The sequence below is a fragment of the Delphinus delphis genome, chromosome 8 (genome assembly GCF_949987515.2).
Source record: "Delphinus delphis chromosome 8, mDelDel1.2, whole genome shotgun sequence".
Taxonomy (NCBI): Eukaryota; Metazoa; Chordata; class Mammalia; order Artiodactyla; family Delphinidae; genus Delphinus; species Delphinus delphis.
In genome coordinates this window covers 83,801,598-83,824,840 of record NC_082690.1, presented here as the reverse complement: position 1 = coordinate 83,824,840, position 23,243 = coordinate 83,801,598, and the positions used below count along the sequence as shown (strand labels likewise).

Below are 23,243 nucleotides of genomic sequence, written 5' to 3'. Positions count from 1 at the left end.
TTGATTCCTCTCTCTGACACCTGCCTGCTGTGTGACCTTTGACAAGTTCTGTAAGCCCTCAGTTTACTCATCTGTAAAAGGAAAAATATAGGACTGTTGTAAGGATTAAATGTAAATATAAGTAAAATGCTTAGAACAGTGACTGTCACAATAAGTGCTTTGTAGTCATTAACTGTTAGTATTGTTACTATTATTGTCATTATGAGGGGTATGATATACTATTTATTCCTTATCTAGCCTGTGGACTGGGTTAGTGTCCCTGTAACTGAGTGGGTAAGGGCTAAAAGGGCTGATGAAACTATTCAATGAAGACTTTCTGGGACTCTGCCTACAACTTCACCTGCTTCAGTGTCCAGGTGACTTAGTATAAAATAGAGTTAGAGAGATGTCTCTTCTTCCCACCTCTGTACTGAACTGTTCTGGCATTCCAAGCACTGGAATCTTGGGGAATACTACAAGGCAGCACCTCCATGTGGATCTCATTGCTCTTGTGATGGCCAGTGGCAGCAGTGAGGTAGTAAGATGAAACAGCTATGACTCTCACCAACAGATTTTTATAGGGACTTAGGAGGCAATTTTAGGAATTTATAGTGCACTACCTTAGGGACTCAGAAATAAATGGGGAGGATTTTGAAGGGGGAATAAAGTCCTGTATTATGGGGACTTCCCTGGTGGCGCAGTGGTTAAGAATCCGCCTGCCAATGCAGGGGACACGAGTTTGAGCCCTGGTCTGGGAAGATCCCACAGGCCACGGGGCAGTTAAGCCTGTGTGCCACAACTACCGAGCCTGCATGCCATAATTACTGAAGCCCATGCACCTAGAGCCCATGCTCCTCAACAAGAGAAGCCACTGCAATGAGAAGCTCACGCACTGAAATGAAGAGTAGCCCCCGCTCGCTGCAACTAGAGAAAGCCTGCGTGCAGCAACAAAGACCCAATGCAGCCAAAAAAAAAAAAAAAAGTCCTGTATTACGATGATGGGATAATCATGCTGGCAGCTGTTTGCTCACTCTAAAGGTTGGCATCAAGGAGGACAATCCTATCTTGCAACCCATATCCCTTTGTGCCAACATTGACAACAAACTACTGTGCCAGATGGTCCAGAGACTGGGCTTAAAATCACAATATTACATTCTCAATTTCTGTACAATTAGAAGTGAATGGCTACCCTATCAAACTACCACTGGCATTTTTCACAGAACTAGAACAAAAAATTTCACAATTTGTATGGAAACACAAAAGACCCCGAATAGCCAAAGCAATCTTGAGAAAGAAAAACGGAGCTGGAGGAATCAGGCTCCCTGACTTCAGACTATACTACAAAGCTACAGTAAGCAAGACAGTATGGTACTGGCACAAAAACAGAAATATAGATCAATGGAAGAGGATAGAAAGCCCAGAGATAAACCCACACACATATGGTCACCTTATCTTTGACAAAGGAGGCAAGAATATACAATGGAGAAAAGACAGCCTCTTCAATAAGTGGTGCTGGGAAAACTGGACAGCTACATGTAAAAGAATGAAATTAGAACACTCCCTAACACCATACACAAAAGTAAACACAAAATGGATTAAAGACCTAAATGTAAGGCCAGACACCATCAAACTCTTAGAGGAAAACATAGGCAAAACACTCCATGACATAAATCATAGCAAGATCCTTTTTGACCCACCTCCTAGAGAAATGGAAATAAAAACAAAAATAAACAAATGGGACCTAATGAAACTTAAAAGCTTTTACACAGCAAAGGAAACCATAAACAAGACGAAAAGACAACCCTCAGAATGGGAGAAAGTATTTGCAAATGAAGCAACTGACAAAGGATTCATCTCCAAAACATACAAGCAGCTCATGCAGCTCAATATCAAAAAAACAAACAACCCAATCCAAAAATGGGCAGAAGACCTAAATAGACATTTCTCCAAAGAAGATATACAGATTGCCAACAAACACATGAAAGAATGCTCAACATCATTAATCATTAGAGAAATGCAAATCAAAACTACAATAAGGTATCACCTCACACCAATCAGAATGGCCGTCATCAAAAAATCTACAAACAATAAATGCTCGAGAGGGTGTGGAGAAAAGGGAACCCTCTTGCTCTGTTGGTGGGAATGTAAATTGATACAGCCACTATGGAGAACAGTATGGAGGTTCCTTAAAAAACTAAAAATAGAACTACCATACAACCCAGCAATCCCACTACTGGGCATATACCCTGAGAAGACCATAATTCAAACAGAGACATGTACCGCAATGTTCATTGCAGCTCTATTTACAATAGCCAGGAGACAGAAGCAACCTAAGTGTCCATCGACAGATGAATGGATAAAGAAGATGTGGCACATATATACAATGGAATATTACTCAGCCATAAAAAGAAACAAAATTGAGTTATTTGTAGTGAGGTGGATGGACCTAGAGACTGTCATACAGAGTGAAGTAAGTCAGAAAGAGAAAAACAAATACCGTATGCTAACACATATATATGGAATCTAAAAAAGAAAGAAAATTGTCAGAAGAACCTAGGGGCCAGACAGGAATAAAGATGCAGACCTACGAGAGAATGGACTTGAGGATAAGGGGAGGGGGAAGGGTAAGCTAGGACAAAGTGAGAGAGTGGCATGGACATATATATACTACCAAATGCAAAATAGATAGCTAGTGGGAAGCAGCCGCATAGCACAGAGAGATCAGCTCGGTGCTTTGTGACCTCCTAGAGGGGTGGGATAGGGAGGGTAGCAGGGAGAGAGTTGCAAGAGGGAAGAGATATGGGGACATATATATATGTATATGTATAACTGATTCACTTTGTTATAAAGCAGAAACTGACACACCATTGTAAAGCAATTATACTCTAATAAAGATGTTTAAAAAAAAAAGTGAATGGCTAAAATTAAAATAACCAGAAGTATCAAAACAGCCTTTGAGTAGTGGGTTTTTTTTTTAACATTTTATCTTTTTAATATAAAATAAACTTGCCTGGAAACAGATCGTTAAACACATCTGGTAGTAATTTAAATTGTGTGATATGTTTAGTGAGGACTTTTTCAATCAATTAAATTTATAGTATCTCTGCTTATCTCAGTATAGGCCATGCAAGTTCCCTGCCAATTACATTTTCCTTTTTTGGGAGGCATCTGAGACCCATCTTACTCTAACTCCTCTGTACCTTATTATCCTGCTGTCCTATCCATAGTTTCTTGGCCACTGATGGGTACTTTCCCATCCACACGTTTGCCAGTGGCTTATGAAGTTGTCCAGCTTGAGAGTTCTATCCAACAGGGGTGTCCTATATTGGGTAGTGATGAAATTAAACTTTCAGGGGAATTGAATGTATCATACAGAGAGAGTCTGCAGAAAGTCATGTGGTATAGAAATGGGAAGATACATAGAGGAAGTTAGCAGAAGCCATGAGGAAAGAGGAGGAGAACAGAGATAGGTTAGGCAATAAAATGTACAAAGAGGAAGCAGATAGACACAGAAGGAGAGATGAGGTTATTAAGTCAAAAAATGGTCTAGAGTTGTTCTTAAGTCACTAGTATATCCTAGAGAGCAATAAATGGTCTTCTAATTCTCTTTGTGCTCTTCTAGAGTGGTTTTATCTCCTTTCTTAACTTTCTGTGTATCCTGTTATAAGCTCTATCACTTGAAACCCAAGTGCCTGTTTATTCCTTGCAAACTGAATGATCCTAACACCCTCATTTCCAGCATTAATTTAACAAACCATGTGTGTGAATTTAATTCCCACGTAGGACAAGTTAGCTTTGCCAAGTTCTGTGATCCTCCTCTCATGCACACAATGACTAGGAAACACATCAGTTGTTACAAGAAAGAACAGTTCCACAGTGTGTAAGAACTAGTGCACACCTGTCTTCAGTGTTGATAAAATAAATCAAAGCTGAAGACTAGGGACTTTCCTGGTGGCGCAGTGGTTAAGAATGTGCCTGCCAATGCAGGGGACACAGGTTCGATCCCCGGTCTGGGGAGATCCCACATGCCGCGGAGCAACTAAGCCTGTGCACCACAACTACTGAACCTGCGTTCTAGAGCCCGCGAGCCACAACTACTGAAGCCTGCACTCCTAGAACCCGTGCTCCGGAACAAGAGAAGCCACCGTGATGAGAAGCCCGCACACTGCAACGAAGAGTAGCCCCTGCTCGCCGCAACTAGAAGAAGCCCACGCGCGGCAACGAAGACCCAATGCCACCAAAAAAAAAAAAAAAAAAAAAAGCTGAAGACTAAAGATGGTGAAACAGTAGTTACTTTTTAACATGAAAAACTACCCTTTCTCCCCTTTTACATATAAATTACTAGAGAAAAATAAGTAATAAATACATATATGATAGAAGCATATAGTTTAATTCTTTTTACCATTTACCAGGTAAATCTCATATAATTTATTTTCCTAACCCTACCAGAATCATGTGGAGTTGGGAGAGGTAGGGATGGATAGTTTCTCAAAAGGATGCAAGTTCTGTTACCATAATACAGGGGAAAGATATTCCAGCAGACAAAAATAATAGATAACCCTTATACAACTCAGTTGGAAAAAAAGCAAAATATGCTTGACAAAAATATTACATTCCAGTAAAATCTGTAAAGACCATATAGCAATCTGAAAAATTGTTGTAAAACAGTGTTAAGTAAAAAAGGCAAAGTATTAAGATGAAGGTATGATGTGGTTGAAGCTTTGGAATATGCAAAAATTAATAACCTTTTTGCATTGTGATAGTAGAATAATGGATTATTACATAAAATCATTAGTATATTTGTAAAAATATTTGACAGTAAACAAAATGCATTCATTAAAAAAGAAAGACACCTCATTCTGCATTTAGTAGAGAATTCCTTTTCTTTCTTTACATGAGAATTTGCTTTCCAAGTAACTGTGTATGAGCACTGGGAGCTGATTATGAGATTTGCAGATCTTTCCTCCTGGCTTTACTGCTCTTCCCCCAGGTTGAAGAGCTTGGTGACCATTTGCAGCTCTGTTGCTGTTGCTGCAGAAACACCACCACTGTGACATGACTGCTGCCATATACCACCACTCCCCACTGCCATCAGGTAGTTTGCAGGGAGGTCCCACCTCAGCCAGAGCTAAAGTCCAGTGATCCATTCAAGATGCTGTTTGCCACAGTTATGAACCTGGGTGGATCCTCAGAATGTAGGGAAGGCCATTTCTCTCCTCAGTGCTATGCGCAGTCCAGGGCAGACTGGGATAGAAACATGTGATGACAACAACAAAATACAACTGCTTGGATCCCAGTGTTTGAGCTCCACTGACCCGCTGTGTCAACTCTCATCCACATGCAACCATTTACCCTGTGGCACATAACTACCTTCCATTTTTCAGAGGAAATAATAAACCATTTTACACCCTTGTGGACATAAAGAAGACAGGCCAGATGAAATAATTATGATTATAATGAAATGTGTGCATGAGAAAAATTTGGAGTAGGGGTTGTTCATGCCAAGCTTTCCACACTAAGCATGTGTTATTTTGTAATTGTGTGGGTGGGGAGGTTACATTATATTACTTATAAGGACTATTGAGGAACTAGCAAATTGGAAAGAGTCAGGTATGGTTGGTATAAAAATAGCCCCAATTACAGTAATACATGGAAACTAACTATCCCCTATGGCTGATCCTCTACCCAACAGCTCAATATTCTCAAATATGTTTAAGCTTGTTTCATTTTATCATGCCAGCAATTCTACATTTTCCATCTTTCTGACTTGGTACTTGCATAGATTTACATATCATCCCAGGTCATGTGGTCCCCTGTTAAAGTATTTAGTTCATCTAAATACTGCTCTTTCAGCTTAAATACCAGGTAGGGTAATCAACTATCCCAATTTGTCTGAGACTAAGGGAATTTTTGAGATATGTGGCTTTAGTGCCAAAGCCAGGACAGTCCTGAGCAAACCAGGATGAGTTATCACCCAATCCCAGGTCTGCTGTAAAGACTTTACCAACTTTATTCCAACGCACAAAAGTTTGCCTTCAAGGAATTCTTTTTGCACTTAAGGTTAATATACACCCAGTTCTAAGCAGTTTATTTAACATACATTCTCTCTTTATTAGGGGATAGTTTGCAAGTTTCTTGAGGGTAGGAGCCACATCTCTTTAATTTTTATATTTACTAATACTTAACAGAGTGCTAGTGTTTAATAAATCAATGTAAGAATTTTAAAATGTTACTTAACATTGCTTCAAGCATTACACAATTTTACTTCATTAGTTTCATTAAGTGATTAAATTTAATGGTTATGAATGTGGGTTTTATTTTAGGACATCTTGCTGTTCAGTTTCCCACCAAGTCAACTACTGATTATGTGAGCACGGGCAAGTTAATTAGCCTCTCTGAGCCACAACTTTTTAAATCTGTAAAATGGGGATAAAAATAATACCCACCTCCCAGGGATATTGTAAGGCTTAAGCAAAATACTGTGTAAGTGTGTAATGTTTTGTCTAGCACATAGCACACAACTAGTTATTATGTGGTAGCTGTTAATAAGTGATCACACATCAATTCACTATATTCTTCCCTGCATTGTTTCTTTCAGAGAGTTTATGTCATCCCAGGCAAAAGCAGTTATTAAACCTACTGAAGATTATTTGCAGCCTCAGTTTGGCCCCAACAGACTTTTACATTCAGCGGCAGCATCAGAAGGGTCAGGACTTCAAGATTGCTCCACACATCAAACAGCATCAGATCATAGCCATGATGAAATATCAGACCCAGATAGCTACAAATCAAACAGTAAAAACAATTCTTTTTTTATATCAGCATCCAAGAGAAACAGACCTGTCAGTGCTCCAGTGGGTCAACTGAGGTAATCAAAGCTGTTCTCTGTTCTTTTTAACTGACTGTTGAAGCTTTTTCCTTTGAGAAGAATTTATAATGACTCAGTTGACTATTTCAAACATTAAAATGTAACACATCTCTAGAGTTTTGTTTCTGCTTTTGTTTTGTTTACTCTTTTCTTTGAAAGCACCTGAGTAGAATGTTGCTAATTACACTTGGGGAGAACATGAGATACACTTGAACGCGGATAATATGAAACTCTGAAAGGAATATTTGAAGCAGAATCAGGCTAAGACCATGAAATACCTTGGTTTACCAGATATTTGTGTAAAAGTAGAAATGCATACTTTTGATATTTAACCAATATTTGAAATAAAATGAAATTGAAATGAACTTTAAAACCATTTTGTGTATGTTTTCACATCAAGATTGTTATCATAAACTGTTAAGTTTATGGATAGAAGAAAATGTAGATAAAAATAAAAATTAAACTAAGAAACTGATATTCACATTATTTTCATATGTTCAAATAGGTGGATATATCGTGGTTTTAATTTATCTCACATTTTTACTTTAAAATGTTTACTTTGCTGCTGTGGCATTAGGAGTTACCAGGGTTAGCTAGAGAACTCTTAAGTAAAAAGTATGACATGTTAGTCATTTACATGTACTTTTGCTGAGAAAAATAATACAGATTGAAACTGGTTTTGACTGAAAACAAAACTTAGAAATCTTCTCTTACTGCCCCCAAGCAATTTGAAATGAAAGCAATAAAATTGACTTCAGAATGAAAAGTTTAGTATGATGTATTTGAATTTCAAATCTTTAAAAAAAAAATCAAAGAACTTTGATAAACATGAAAACTTAAGGGAAAATCTAGGCCATTTACTATTTCATGATGATAAGACCGTATTACTATTTTTTTTGCTTTCTGTTAGAATATAGCATATATATATGTGTATTTTTTAAAAATGAGTGTTGTGATGTTTTATAGTAAAATGATTTAAATGGTTTATTCTGAGATATGTGTTTTACATGAACAGTTTTGGCAAACTTATCATGTATTAAATATTTTTAAATATTTAAGTATATATGGGCAATCTTATCCTATAAAAAGGTGGTTTGGTTTTTTTTTGAGGAATATTTAGGAACAATCGTTAGTGCTTATATCTGTAGAAAATACCCAGGGTAATATTTACTTAAATATTTTTACTAATCAACGTGCACAAATTGTTGTGTGTTTTTTTCTTCAGAGTTGCAGAGTCCTCTTCTTTAAAATTTAAGTTGCACCAGGATTGGCATAGATTGTCTCAAAGATACAAACTTCAACCCAGAGTGATTAGAGTAACAGCTTACAAAAATGGATCTAGAACAGTTTTTGCCAAAGTTACTGTACCAACCATCACCTTGGTAACTGGTGTCCAAAAGTTTTCAGTGATTTATTTCTTCCCTTATTCTCTTTATCTATGAAAAGTGAGAAAGATGACATTTATTGTTTAAAATTTTCTGTATCTGTAAATTGCTTATATGTATATACATAGACCTCACAGGCATTGCATTCCTTTTTTTATCAATATATAAGTAGTATATTTAATTAAACAGATACAATGGCTTTATATCTCTATAGCATTGTTAAAAGGATGGAATGTTCAAGGACTAGAATTTGAGAATCAAATATTCTCAGTGTTGTGATTAACCTATTTGTATATTTTCAACTGCTACAAAATAACCATATTGGCGGAGTTATTGAGTTACTTAACTTGGCAAGTGGCTCAGTGGGTTTCTATTTGATCATTGCGTCTTTTGTTTAGCGGAAATGTGTTACTTTCTTTGTTGTCAATCCCTTTCTCTTACCTCTTGCTTTCTGTTAGTTGCTGGAGGAGTGCACGGAAAAGCTGAATCTGAACATGGCTGCACGACGAGTATTCTTGGCAGACGGCACTGAAGCCCTCGAACCCGAAGACATACCCTGTGAAGCCGATGTTTATGTTTCAACGGGAGAGCCCTTTTTAGATCCATTCAAAAAAATTAAAGGTAAAAAAAAAAAACCAACAACACCCTACCCCCCCCACAGTAAATTGCTTAAGGGGTGCAATTAAAAAATGATTTTCATTCTGTCTTTTTTGCATGGTTTAACAAAACTAATGTTTACGCATTTACAGCTCAGTAAGAGGATAATGTGCTTAATGAAAGAAAAATCCACTGACAGCCACGTTTATTGCCCTTCATTAGCATTGGTGCTTAATTTAATATAGATCTGAATAGACATTAGGGAGCCTGCAGGAGGTTAAATGGTGAAAATATAATAAATTAAATCAGAGATTATTGAATTTACTGTTTAGTTTCTGTGACACTCAACAGACATAATTCATTAGACTTATTCTCTCAGAAAATAGTTCAAAGTTTCAAGTATCATTTATTCATTTACACTCTTGGTCTTTTTTCAGATGGCATTAACATAATTTTGAAAATGTGGCCAGTAATGAACATATAATTCTTATATACATGTGATTTTCCAAATGAAATTTTTCATAAGATAAATGCTACAGCTTGACTTTTAACCTTGAAATGTATATATATTTTACATTTACAAAATATGAATATGTATATTTTAGACACACTTGTAGGTAAGGTCTTTTTTAAAAGTCCTTTGTTTCTAACACTTCAGAAATGTGGAGATTTTCTAAAATTAAAAGAAAAATTTTTTTCAGTGGGAAAGAATCTGTTTTAAGAGAGAAATAAAAGTACCACTGTGTAAGAATATTCTTCTAAGCATGTCATACCCAGGGTCTGTTATCAAGTGCTGTATATGGTAATCACATTTAAATGACATAAGAACTTTGCCATACAAATTCAGTGTATCTAACTGCTGTATTCCCCTCTGCTTTTTATACCTTATTAGAAGTATTCTTTTTTTTCCTGCAACTGCTAGTGAACCAAAGGCCAGTGAACCAAAGGCAAGTCTAGGCAGTAATTGCATAAGTAGAAAAAAAGTAATTCTGAAGTTCATTACAGATGAAGTGATGAAAATTCTTCTTCTATTAATGTTATTATATAAAATGATACTAGGATGTCTATCTCTTTAAGAATACTTGATCATTAGGAAATAATTTCTTGAATTCCTTAGAAAGTTCAAGGTAATTTGGTCCTTGTAAAGAAACTTGTTGCTACAATACACAGTGAAAATTACCTATGCAGTAGTGTAGACCCATATATTTTTCAAATTTTGCTTCAACTTTAAAATATGGCTGCCTTTATTTTGTATTCAGTGAATCATCTGCTTGTATAAAAGCATGAGTCTTTGTGGGTAAATGTTTCTGTGACTTTTTTATATTCAGATATATATATAATAAATGCTTCCTTAAGATCCTCATTTATTTTTATTAATCAGAAGTACTTGCCGTTCTTATGATTATGGTATTTTGCAAGAGATATATAAAAATTATTTATAGCTAAGCTTCTTAGAAGATCTGGACATGTATGCCTAAAATAACAATGTCACACACATGACTAAGCTTGGTGGATGATTTTTAAATGTACAAACTAATTTCCTCCTACTTTTTGTTTTCTCTTTTATCCTTTTAAAGCCAAGTCTAGAACAAAAAACTTCTCTGCTTTGTCTGCGTATCTTTGGCTGTGTTTCACTGTGACATGCACTGCTGTTCTTTTAGCACCAAAATGTTGGCACACACTCCTGAAAATTTCACACCATCTCTTGCTGGATCAGCAAGCTTAACCCACCAAAATCTGGTGTTGTGCAATGGTTTTTGACTGATAATCAATCTTTATGCTGCTCGACAGTTGTTGCTGGGACACGGAGTAGAGCAGGTGGCAGATGTGCCTCGTCTTTTGAGAAAAGAAATTGTAGGTGAGCTTGGATACAGACTAGCACATCACATGTCCGTTAAAAAGACTTAAGTATAATGGGGAAAAAGCCACTTGTCTAAGTTAAGCTCATAGATAAGCCTATAAGCCTAAAAATTGATACTTGGTTTCTTTCAGAACAAGAATATAAACACCAATAATTTATTATATATATATTAAATAATAATTTGTTTCATATATGTAATTTATCATATATATGTATATAATTTGAGAGGGGTGTGGGGAGATTTCATATATGTATACCACCTACACATTCACTTTTTCAAATCAGGTTAAAATTACCTTTCTTGCATGAGTTTCATAGATAATCGATAATTTGCCAACTTGTTGTCATGAGTTTACCATAAAAATAAAACATGCATGAGTAGCTTTGAAACTGGTAGATAAATTTAGAGGAAGGAGGCATTCTCAGAAGTTGGAAAATTCTATTTTCTTAAGGTAAATTGGAGGAAAACTCCTGGTAGAATTTGGTGTTACTGTTGTATCTTTCCAAATGAGCATGAATATTTTGTGTACAACTCACCAACAAGCATTAGAGTCAGTAACTGGTCATTATTTTAATATACTGATTTTCATTCATTCAACGAACATTCATTGAGAGTCTACTATGTGCCAGGTACGAGGCCAGATCAGAGACAGATAAAAAAAGGGACTCATAGTCTGATTTCTTTTTTTGTCATTATCCCTTCATCTCTGATTTTAAATTAAAAAAAAATTTTTAAACCGAATGCTTTGGGCCCTCCAAAGGAAAATTCACTTTATTTCTGGCACAGGAAAGCCAAATAAATCTATGTATATTTTGGCAATTATATTTCCATACTTCATTATTTTCTTATTCTTTAGAAAAATAGTGTAGAGAGTGAAAATTGCCTTAGAACTATTTCCAGATTTACTAAGGTAGAAAGAGACCTGCAGAACATCTCTGAGTTTTGAAATATTTTACCACCCTTTTGAGCATCACTGTTGACAACCAGTGGCACTGGATTTAATAGAAAGCTGGAGAGCTATTCATCACATACCTCCAAACACAGAGCTTTCATATAGAGGTCAAGCCAAGGTCAAGACTGACATGAAGCATTCCCTGTTGAAATGCAATATTAGAATAATTCTTACATTTGAAGTTGAACACCTAAACAGAAAGATTAATTGTGTGTGGGAAAAACAGAAAGCATTTTTATGAAGAGATTTGATGAAGATCAACTGTCTTATTAAGTCTTGTAATTCTGCCATTTGAAGATTCTGAAATTTATTAATGATTCCTCTAGAACTGTGAAGATGTAGTTAATGAGTTGTTTGAAAAGGCATTTTTAAAGTTTTCAGATTCATGGGCATACAGTTTAGGTTTTATTCACAGTGTCCTGGATCTTCTACTTAATAGTGGCACAGTAAAAATTCTTGCATCAGATTCATGGGGTTTATAAGAGTTCAGCTCCTTTACAACTGCTAGGAGCTGTAGGCAATGCAAACCTAGCATAAGAAATGGTTCATGCTCTGCAGTAGCTTAAATGTCTTAAAAAAGATGAGGGAAAAAATCTGTTTGGGCCTAATTCATTAGGTCCAAGTTTCACTGTGTATGGAGTTCTGATTGTTTATTTTTATTCATTTATTGTTTTTAGTTTTGTATTTTCCTTCTTTCCTGTATATCCTATTCTACTATTTGGCTTTCAGTGTTATCATTTATAGTGATTCATTTCAGTCCTGAGTTTTGTTAACCAGAAGTGAAACTGAGTATTACGAATAGGATTTTACATCTTTTATATACTGTATTGTGAAGATGTAGTCACAGAAAAAAAAAAGCCATGAAAAGAGTTCTTGATACTACACCTAAGATCTAAATTTAAACCTAGAGATTTCTGCTAACTGCCATGTGATCTACAAAATGAAATAATTTGCTGTGACAGCTAGTGATTGACAAGAATATGTGTGAGCACATTTAAAATAGGCCATCTTTTCACGTAGAAGTAAATGTCAGTGAAATGATGGATTCTCATCATTTTAATTATTGATGATTTGGAAATATTTCAATTCCACAGCATACAAGACACATTCTAAATAGCAGCATAACACTTTTTCTCATATCTGCATCAGTAATGAAATGTTCTGTCATATTTTGTTTTTCAAAAAATGCATTAGTTTAATGAACCTGGATTCATGCATTATATTCTGTTCCATTATATGTCTCCTGAATTTGTCGACTTTTAAATGGTTGTGTTAAAAGCACAAGTTTCAAGAAGTGGTCCACTACCCACATCACACTTGCTATTCTTGCTGCTGGATCTCAGGACAATGCTACAGTGCTGTCTACACCGATGGCTGCATTAGTCCTGCTAAAGCTAATACTGGGCTTTGTGATGTTCACCCATAGCGTGACCACTACTTAACTTGGGCAGCTGCAACAGGAGTTAGAGTGGGTGTTCCCAAATTCTCTATTATCATTTTGTTTGTATAGTATAGGTATTAGGTGAGATTGTCAGTCCACCTCCTCTCCCACTTAGCTGCATATACCAAAAGCAGGAAAATGATATTATGCAGAGAAAAAAAACCCACTTCTGAGAGAGCACATGATTCTTTTATCTATTTCTACAAGTGAGGGTAAAACTATAGGCGTATATTTTATATATTTCCCTATTTCAAAAGTTTTAAACCTAGAAATGTGTACAGTATCCTTACTATATAAACAGATGTGGGTCTGAAGACATTGCAAGAGATGGACGGCCCCTGCCACCGAAAGGAATCCTTTAGCCAGTAGGAAAATTTAGAGCAAGCATATGGCAACATCTCATACTGTCAAAATAACAAATCATTGAGAAACATCTAAATTCTTGACATATCCATGAATTGTTGAATTGTATATATTGTATATATGCACACAGAGGCTACACTTGTTTAATGAAGATGCCTGCAAACCTATAACTGTCCTGATAATTTGAATACTTTCTGCATGCCATGCACTCAGCACGTGCTTAAAGTGTATTATACTTTCTCCTTACAACCCGTGAGTTAGTGCTACAAGTCCACAGTCTCTTATATGCAATTCTAAAATCCAAAATTGCAGATGACCAAACAATTTTTTCATAACTCATTTAATAGCAGGACCTTATTTGGTATAACCAATCGATTGTTTTGAAGAAAAATAATTAATGTGTTTGATTATGGGCTGCTCTCCTAGACCTTGCTGGGCACATTACATAATATTTGATATATGTAACATATTAACATTTTTGAAATTCAAAAATTTCTACTTATGGAATCATATCTGACCTTAAGGGTTTTGGATATGGTCTTTCTGTCATAGCTGCAAAGAAATCTGATAAATTTTAATTCTCACTAGGATATTAACTCAGAAGGGTTATAAATGCTGTCTTTATCACCTTGAGTTGTTTGCTACATGGGTAAAAGTGGACAGAGAGAACATCTCCCTGACTAGAGCTGAGAGAGTGAGTGGAAGGCAATAAAAAAAAAAATATGGTTCCGTCTAAGGAGACAGAGGAATAGTTAAAGAGAGACCATTCATTCATTCAGTCATTTCCTCAAGTAGTGTTTATTGAATCCCTACAGTATGCCAGGATATGGTGTGAACAAGACAGAGGTCTTGTGGAACTCTGGTTCTAGTAAGGTGGAAGAAGCAATAGACATAAACATATAGAGAACTAAATAAGTTATTTATTGACAGTGTTAAGTGTTATAAAGGCAATAAAAAGGGTAGTATCACAAGAATAAATGATGTCATGGAAACAAAAGGAGGGAATTTAAAATCTGAACCAGGCGTTTGCAGTAACCTTTTTAAATGAAATCTCTTAGGCAGTTGTCTACCTACCCTGCTTGCTACTTTACCTGAGAATTCATTTATATAGTCTATACATACTCTTTCAGGGTTTTGCCTTCCAAACCATTCGTTTTTGAAGCTTTCAGATATCTGTTAGGAGAGACATGAGAAATGCATTATTATTTAGTGGGAAGAACACTCGACTTGAAGTCAGGTGGTATTGCAAGATTCTAGTCCCTGTTATATGACCTTGGGCAGATTGGTCTGTATGTCATTATCCTTACCTGTATAATAGAGGTAATATCTAAAAGGATTATTGGATAGTGGCTTAATTTTCTAAAAAAAACGATAAATTATTTGAAAATTAAATGTTTATAAATCCATCGTCAAAATAGAACACAGAGAATAGCATTTCATACACATAACTAAAGTTCCAAATGCTGTTAAGATCCCAAGGCAGGGCTTCCCTGGTGGCACAGTGGTTAAGAATCTGCCTGCCAATGCCGGGGACACGGGTTTGAGCCCTGGTCCGGGAAGATCCCACGTGCCGCGGAACAACTAAGCCCGTGCACCACAACTACTGAGCCTGTGCTATAGAGCCCGCGAGCCACAACTACTGAGCCCGTGTGCCACAACTACTGAGGCCCGCACATCTAGAGCCCGTGCTCCGTAACAAAAGAAGCCACCACAATGGGAAGCCCGCACACCGCAATGAAGAGGCCCCTGCTCACTGCAACTGGATAAAGCCCGCACGCAGCAACGAAGACCCAACACAGCCAAAAATAAATTTATTTATTTATTTATTTATCTTTAAAAAGATGCATATCAAAGGAATATTTTCAATGAGCCCAGGCTCTTGCATCTTCCCATACATAGAAAAACACTAAAAAAAAAGATCCCAAGGCTATTAATCAGAACCTTGTGTCCACTGTTACCTTCCCAGAATAGCTGCCTGGGTTTGGGAAAACAGCAACAACAACACAATAATTTGTCTCTACTTTTTTATCACTGCCAGGGAAGCAAACTACTCTATGAACCTGGGCACGTCACTTAACCTCTCTTAGCCTCATTTTCCTCATCCATAAATTGAGCCCAATAGTGTAGCTATGAGGAGTAAATAAGACGATGTATGTAAGAAGCCTGCTGTATATGTGTCTAAAACATTGTATTTGCACATGTTCTTTATCTATTTTCCTTCTTTTGCTCCAGCTCTTGCTCAACACGTTTCCATCAGTTTTGCATACATGAAAGTACCTGGTTTTACTACCAAAGGTATTTGCTAGGTCCGAGATCTTAAAATACATACAACCAAATTAAAATCCCTACCAAGCACTTGTGTTACAGCATGATATGGGAATCTGAGTTAAAGCCTTGGAAGTCTCACTATATTGTACTTTTTGCTTTGAGAATTTTTCTGGGGTGTGAGTCAAAATCAAGTCCTTTTAGAAAAGGAGCCCCAACTGGCCTTGCTCTGCTCAATTCCAAGAGTGGTATTTTAAAATATGTTTATGACCCAAGGCGAGCCTTAACTTTAAGCTGCCATAACTTATTTCAAGAAAGTTCACAGAAAAGTTCAAGGAAAGGGTGACAACATTTTGATTGGCACAATAGATGGGATGTTTGTAATTTTAATCAAATTTAAATTGAAGACATACTTCAAATGATATGTCAGACTAGTGTTACTGAGTTAAAATCTAATGACAACCACTGTCATTATGAGTTAAGTATAGCCATCATGCCTATAGCAATAAATGATGACACTTAAGAACATGTAGAAACAAAGAACGCAAGTATTTAGAGAAAAGGGAGTGACTAGAAACTCAGTTGAACACAGGAATGTGACCTGGATTTAGTCTATTTACCAAACACAGAAGCAATTGTATTTTGAGCAGATGATATAATTGAATATAGCAGTATGTTTTCTTACTGTCAGAGCATTTATATTTTATAAACTCGTCTTGCACCCATGAAATGATGTGCTTGTTCACATTTAATGTCATTATCTATACTTACTTGACAGTCAGAGCATTAATGTATTTTCAAGTTTATCGCCCAACTACAAGAGAATGAATTTTTAAAAATAAGATTTTTAATAAGCCCATGGACTTGAAGTTGCAAGTTTGCTGTTTTTATTCTGGTGACAGAATAAGGCAGTATTCTCTTTGCCTTGCACATGCAGAATGGAAAATTACAATGTGGGGAGCACTCAGGTTTATTTAATTTCTTGGCGGGTATTGGCTTTCATTAAAGTAGACTGAGAAAATGTGGTGATACTGGAGATAGACCTTCTAATGCTAGAACATGCTTTATTTTTTTCATGATTTGGTTATAAACAAAACCAGGAAAATAAAATAGGTTGTGGGTTCTTCAAAATAAAGTACATCCTATGGTTGGGGCATAATATTCTCTGAGTGTTGCAAGAGAGTAAGTGTATGAACATGAACAGTCAAGGGGACTTGACTGGGATGTAGCCCTTTGGGGAAGTTTTTCCCAAGGTTATGACAGACCTTCACTAGAACTTCACTAGAGTGCAGGCCTCACCCCTATCCTCACCCAGTGGGCTCTTAACTTTCTAGAGAGAAACACTGGGACGGGTCTGGTCATGATGCTTTGGAACCCACTAGGTGTGGCTAGCAAGTTTAAAGGAGGGCATGAGATGATAAAGTGAGACTAGGACCCCTTCTTTGACAGTTGTGTGTGTAGGGACAGAGAATTTGCTGAGAGTACTGTCAACAAGGGGGAGATTGAGGAACTCTCCAAAGGGGAACTCCAGGGCTCCTGCTTTCGAGCTTCATGGACGAATTGACATTGTATTTGGTCCTACTTTCTGTGGAAGCTCCCACTAGTAAGGATAAGCTCATTCTCAATGTACCCTTTTGTGACCATCAGATTTATAATGACTGGTGAAATAAACATCTGCTTTCCCCTCTAAACCAGGTTCCTTAGGGCATAAACCATGGCTGCCTTGTTCACCATCATTTTTTGGCACGGGGCCTGGCACTTAATAGTTGCTCAGTAAATGTTGTTCAGTGATTGAATGACGGACCAAATAGGTACCATGATGAAGCATCCATATTCCAATGAGGTGGTGGTGGGAGGGGAGGGTAAAGACCTCATTAGGGCAGACTGCCTGGCTGCAAACAGTGAGTGGACATTTAGAAGGAGTATATTAAAAATCCCCTATCCCAAATTCATATGTAGATTTGTGAATGTTCCCGTTTGGCAGGGGGCCAGAGTAAGCCAGCCCAAGAATAATTACATGGCAGAGAGGCTAATGGTTATGCTAATGATTGTCTGAGACGAGACAATGGTCCAAAGTGGAGTGCTGGGATAAATTATTCTCCCAGGAACCTATAGATCTGTGATTTTCAGTCTTCCCACATCCTCTCAGGAATGCCCTTTTTTACCCATTCTCTACCCTCAATCTTTTTTTCTTTTGGTGGTTGGGGAGGTGGGGGGAGGCTTTCTTCTTCATTTAACACTTCCTTTTGTATTTCTCATAGTACCTTGCATACAGTAGGTGCTTATTAACTACTATTGAAAGTGAGGAAGTAAGAAAGAGGAGACGGGGTGACCTTTGGGAAGGTTTCGGGCCACTGCTCCCTGTCGTGCACAGCTGAAGGACTGTGGAGCTGGGTGGGGGTGGAGAGGCTGTTTTCTTTTTTTTTTTTTTAATAAATTTATTTATTTATTTTTGGCTGCGTTGTGTCTTTGTTGCTGCGCGTGGGACTTTCTCTAGTTGCGGTGAGCAGGGGCTACTCTTCGTTGGGGTGTGCGGGCTTCTCATTGAGGTGGCTTCTCTCGTTGTGGAGCATGGGCTCTAGGCGCGTGGGCTTCAGTAGTTGCAGCGCGTGGGCTCAGTAGTTGTGGTGCACGGTCTTAGTTGCTCCGCGGCATGTGGGATCTTCCCGGACCAGGGATCGAACCCGTGTCCCCTGTGTTGGCAGGTGGATTCTCAACCACTGCACCACCAGGGAGGCCCGAGGCTGTTTTCTAATTCTTACAAAGGTACCAGATAGCCTCAGCCCTGGGAGGGGTGTCAGGGTTTTGAGATAAGAAAGTTAACAAAAGACAGAGGTGTAGAGAGCATTTGTTAGCTATGGCTCTTATGTTTCCTGAGAAGTTCAAAGTGGGTTTAGATGGCAATACATTTATTGCTTTAATACTCAGACTGGCTTCCTGTCCCCCATGCCCAAGAGTCCCCTCACTGCTTGATTACTCCGTATTCCACCCACTCCCAGCCTTGCTTAACCCTCTTTCTCACCAGGGCTAAAACCCACTCAGGTCTTTGTTGAGCATCCTAGGTGCTCCAAGCTGGTGTAAAAGAGTCAGATCCTATTTTTCTTCTTGCCTCTGGATGTAATAACGCTTACCCTGGCTGTCAGCCCTCATCACCTTTCTTCATATGAAGGCATATGTCCCTAGAGCTGTGATTCACCTCGTGTTGCTAAATGTGAGGGTTCCCTGGTCCTCCAGTTGGTTCTCATATAGAAGGCCTGTGGTGCACACTTCAAGACATGCTGTTCCAGATCTGTACTCATCCTCACTTACCCCGATAGCTTTGTTCCATAGGGAAATGGATTTTGCCTTAACGTAAGGAAGATTTTTCCAGTAGTCCCTCCTGTCCAAAAGATTAGATAGAATGGCTTGCTTTGGGGAATGTGGGACTTCTTAGAGTTGTGCAGAGGCTCTGATCTGTATAGGCTACGTCCCGCCTTCCTTGCTCCCATCTCTGGCCTCTCTGTGTTCACTTTCCTCCCAACAGTCCATCATATTGTTGCATAACTCTGGGTCTTCACCTACATTGTTTCCCCTCCCTGGAGGATGCTTTCCCAACTCCATGTATCCTTCAAGTCCTACCTCACACCCTTCCCCTGGGGAGACTTTCTTGGCCATCACATGCTGTGGCATGTGCCCTACTCCAGGCTCCCTCAATACCCTGTGACATCTCTGACTAAGCACCTGTCATACTGTGTGTTGTTTTCCTTTCTTGTTCTCCCAAAAGACCAAGAGGGCTTCCCTGGTGGCGCAGTGGTTGAGAGTCCGCCTGCCGATGCAGGGGACACGGGTTTGTGCCCTGGTCTGGGAAGATCCCACATGCTGCGGAGTGGCTAGGCCCGTGAGCCATGGCCACTGAGCCTGCGTGTCCGGAGCCTGTGCAGGAACGTTTGGTAGGCACTCAGTGAATGTATGTTGAATGACTAATTGAGTAAATGAAATGGGTGGTTAGAATCAATAATTTTTAAAGTAACATTGGTTTTACAGTTCTGAACCCGTGCAAAGTAATGCACTAAGCCTATGACTTTTTTGCTTCTTCTTACTTTGTCCTCCATGATACATTTCTGAGTAAATTCAAGGAGGGACATGGTAATGAAAATGCTAATTAGTCATGAGTATAAAAATGTAATCTTTTTCCAATATACAAAGAAAATATAAGTCAAGTTAATATCTACCTAATGGAAATATTACCTAATATCCACCTAATGAAATAATAGTCATACTCTGATCTGACATGTTTGAAAAATATTTTCCAAATATTTATTGAGCATTTACTATGGGATTAAACATTATTTCAGGTGCTGGCTCTGCAGCAGGGAACAAATGCTTACATTGAATATGTATGATCAACTTTTATTATTTTGTTAAACATCCAGCAAGCACACCTGTTTACAACATACCAGATACTGGAGGCCCACAGATGAAATCACATTTCATACCCTTGAAATGTTCAAAGTCTGACAGGGACACACATACAAAAACAGAAGAGTTCAATAAAATGAGGGACGCAAAGGTGAGGCTGTGAAGCTTGAAGAGGGTAGATTAAAGGAGGTGGCACTGAGTTGAGAAGGAAGGAAGATAGCCCAGCAAAGAGGGAGGGGAAAAGTCATGATCAGGAGCTGGAATCGGAAAAGAGCATGGTGTGTGCCAGTAGCTTATTCACAGCGCCCTGCACCTCTGCAGAGGGGGATTGTCTCAAACTCCTTTGCTGCAGTGGCTCTCAACTAGGGGAAATTTCAACTCCTGGGGAACATTTGGCAATGTCTGGAAACATTTTCTGGTTATCCTAATGGGGAAGGTGCTACTGGCATCTAGTGGGTAGAGGCCAGGGATGCTGCTAAACGTTCCGCAACACATAGTACAGCCCCCCCGCAACAAAGAACAAAGAAATGTCAACGCTTGCTGAGGTTGAAAAACCTTATTTGACTGACAACAGACACAAAGATTAGTAAACTGAGTCACAGTGGTTTCCATAAGGACATTTTGAACAAAATATAGCCACTAAAGGCAGATGCTTTTTAAATGGGTGCTAAGGTGGGATGATGGTGGAAAGTGGGAAAGTAAGAAGCATGGGAAATCCAGTTATTTTAAATTAAGGGAATCCTTTTATTACTTTTTAGGCACTTGAGGGAGTGTACAGTGTCATGGTTAAAAAAGCAGGCTCTGGAATCATTCAGCCTGGGTCTGATCTCTGATTCTCTTAAGCGATTTATTATACAGATCTAGTTGCTTAATTTCTCCAGGTCTCATTTTCCTCATCTGTGATATGAAGATTGTAATATTATCTGCTTCGTAGGGTTTTGAGGATAAGACCAGTTAGTGTATACAAAGTACTTAATGCACTGCTTTCTATATGCTAATTTCTTGCTGAAAATCATGAGGAGGATAATAATATCAGCAACATTCACTGTGTTTCATATTAACGCAAAAGTGTTCTATCTGTAGAAATTTCTTTAATCCATAAAACAGGTAAGGGAATTACTATTATTGTTCCCATTTTTCAGATAAGAAAACTAAGACAAATGAAATTGACTGATTTCACAAGGTTACAGAGTTAGCAAGAGGCAAAGTTAAGTTTCAGATCCCTGGAGTATGGCTTCAGAGCCCATGCTTTTAAGGCTTTGCTGCCTATCTAGTATATTATTAATATGTTTTAGTCATCATTAGTATTATTTCATTAGGCTGCTTTGCAGGTTGGTTTAAAAATCTTTACTTGTATAAAAAGTTTTGTATATTTCCAATAGTCTTTCCATGTTTATCGACAAGGATCTGGAAAGTAGGAGTACCTTTAAAAACACCTATATATAATTTATGTTGTAAAGAATATTTTCAAATTCATTTGAAAATGTATTATGTGGTTTTCCTAGATCCACCTAGAGTTCTTTCAAAAAACCTGTTTGGAACTTCAGAAATGTGATTTAAAAAAAAATTTAGGCTGCCTAATTTTTAAGTGGAGTAAAGTGTCCTTAGTTGTTTTTAGGTAATAGAATTATGAATATATTCCTTTTATTGAAATGTTTTATTGGAATAAAAGACAGGTTCATTCATTAATTCATTCAACACTTATTGAGCACCTACTCCATGCCCCAGATAAGCAGTGCATGTTTAGCCAAGAAAGCATAAAGTGCTAGTGCAATGGGTTCAGTTCAGTGGTAGATGTCTTCACAAAGAGCAGAAAGCAGGGGGTCCAAGCTGGAAAAGACTTCCTAGAAGAGACGACCTTCAAAGGGAGACTTGAGGAAAATATAAGCATTTACCTTAAATATACTCTGAGTTCATCCCAGTCTATTCCACTCCTTCTAGACCTTCATTTGCCAAGCAGTTCTCCTTGTCAAGTATTCTTCTTTTCCTGAAAAAATTGTATGCCATTGTGGTCATTAGTGAACATCAAGGTGGTAGAACAATCATATTTAAGTTCACACTGGGGAGAGGTAGGAAATAAAGATGGTAGGTACATACACATAGGCAATAAAGTTTATTTTGCGTAATTGGTATGTTATGAAAAGTGACATAAAATTAAATTTGTATCAGTTGAACACTTAAATGCACAGGAAAAGTTAACATCTAGTAACTATACCATGTGCAGTGAATTTCTATATACCCTGGAGCAAGTAATGAGAAATACAGACTTGATTCCTACTTTCTAAGGGTTTAAATACGGAAGCAGAAATAGGATATACACTTATAAAACATTTACATAATAATTCCAGATGGTTTACACTCTTTCCCTAGCAGGTAGTACAGTGCCTGGCATGGGGTAAGTTCTCAAACACTGTTGAATGAATATATGGGTGAGTGTTACAGGCTGCAAATGCTCAAAGGATTCAAGCAATGACAGGTCATTTTAGGCTGGAGCGCTGAAGGAAGGTCTTAAACTGGATCTTGAGAAGGACTTGAGTCTGAATAGGTGAAGGATGGACTTAAAGATGAACTTGTTGTATTCATGGAATAATCAACAGACAGCTTAGGTAGTGCTATAAACTAGAGTAAGATAAAACCAAGTAAGTTTGGATAGGGTCAGATTGTCAGTAAACTCTTCTGTTAGATGTGCGTTTAAGTGAAGGGACTGTGTCTGTTTCATATTCCTTGCACAGGGTCTGGCATATAAGATGGGCTCAATAAGTATTTGTGGACTGCTTGATTGACCGACAGACAGACGTACAGACAGACTGGCTGGCTGACTGACTCGTGGAAAACTTCAAAAGCTAACTTCCAGAACTTTTTCATCGGGCAGTGACAAAATTGCTGTTGTAGGGAAATTCAGCTGTAATTGGAGTATAGAATGTCAGGTGTAATGGAGGAGGGTCAAATACAATTAGGATGCTCTTGTAGATGATCTCTCAGATGAGGCTGAGAGAGCAGGGGGCAAGTGGGCCTGGCTGGGAATGGAAAGAAAGGATGCTTTGAAGAGTTATTGTGAAGACGGCAGAGCTGAGAGTTAGGTCTCCCTTCTTTGACTCTGTCTGAGGTCAGGTTCCCTAGACGCAGAGCCTGA

The 23,243-nt window shown here is 37.9% G+C and overlaps 1 protein-coding gene across 1 annotated transcript in view; it reads left to right on the top strand.

Annotated features, from left to right (window-relative positions):
* Positions 1-23,243, top strand: part of DCDC1 (doublecortin domain containing 1) — a 465,581-nt gene that overhangs the window by 31,544 nt on the left and 410,794 nt on the right. Inside the window, 3 exon segments of the mRNA XM_060019694.1 lie at positions 6,578-6,847; positions 8,073-8,229; positions 8,691-8,853. Of these exon segments, the coding sequence (XP_059875677.1) occupies positions 6,578-6,847; positions 8,073-8,229; positions 8,691-8,853 (590 nt within the window).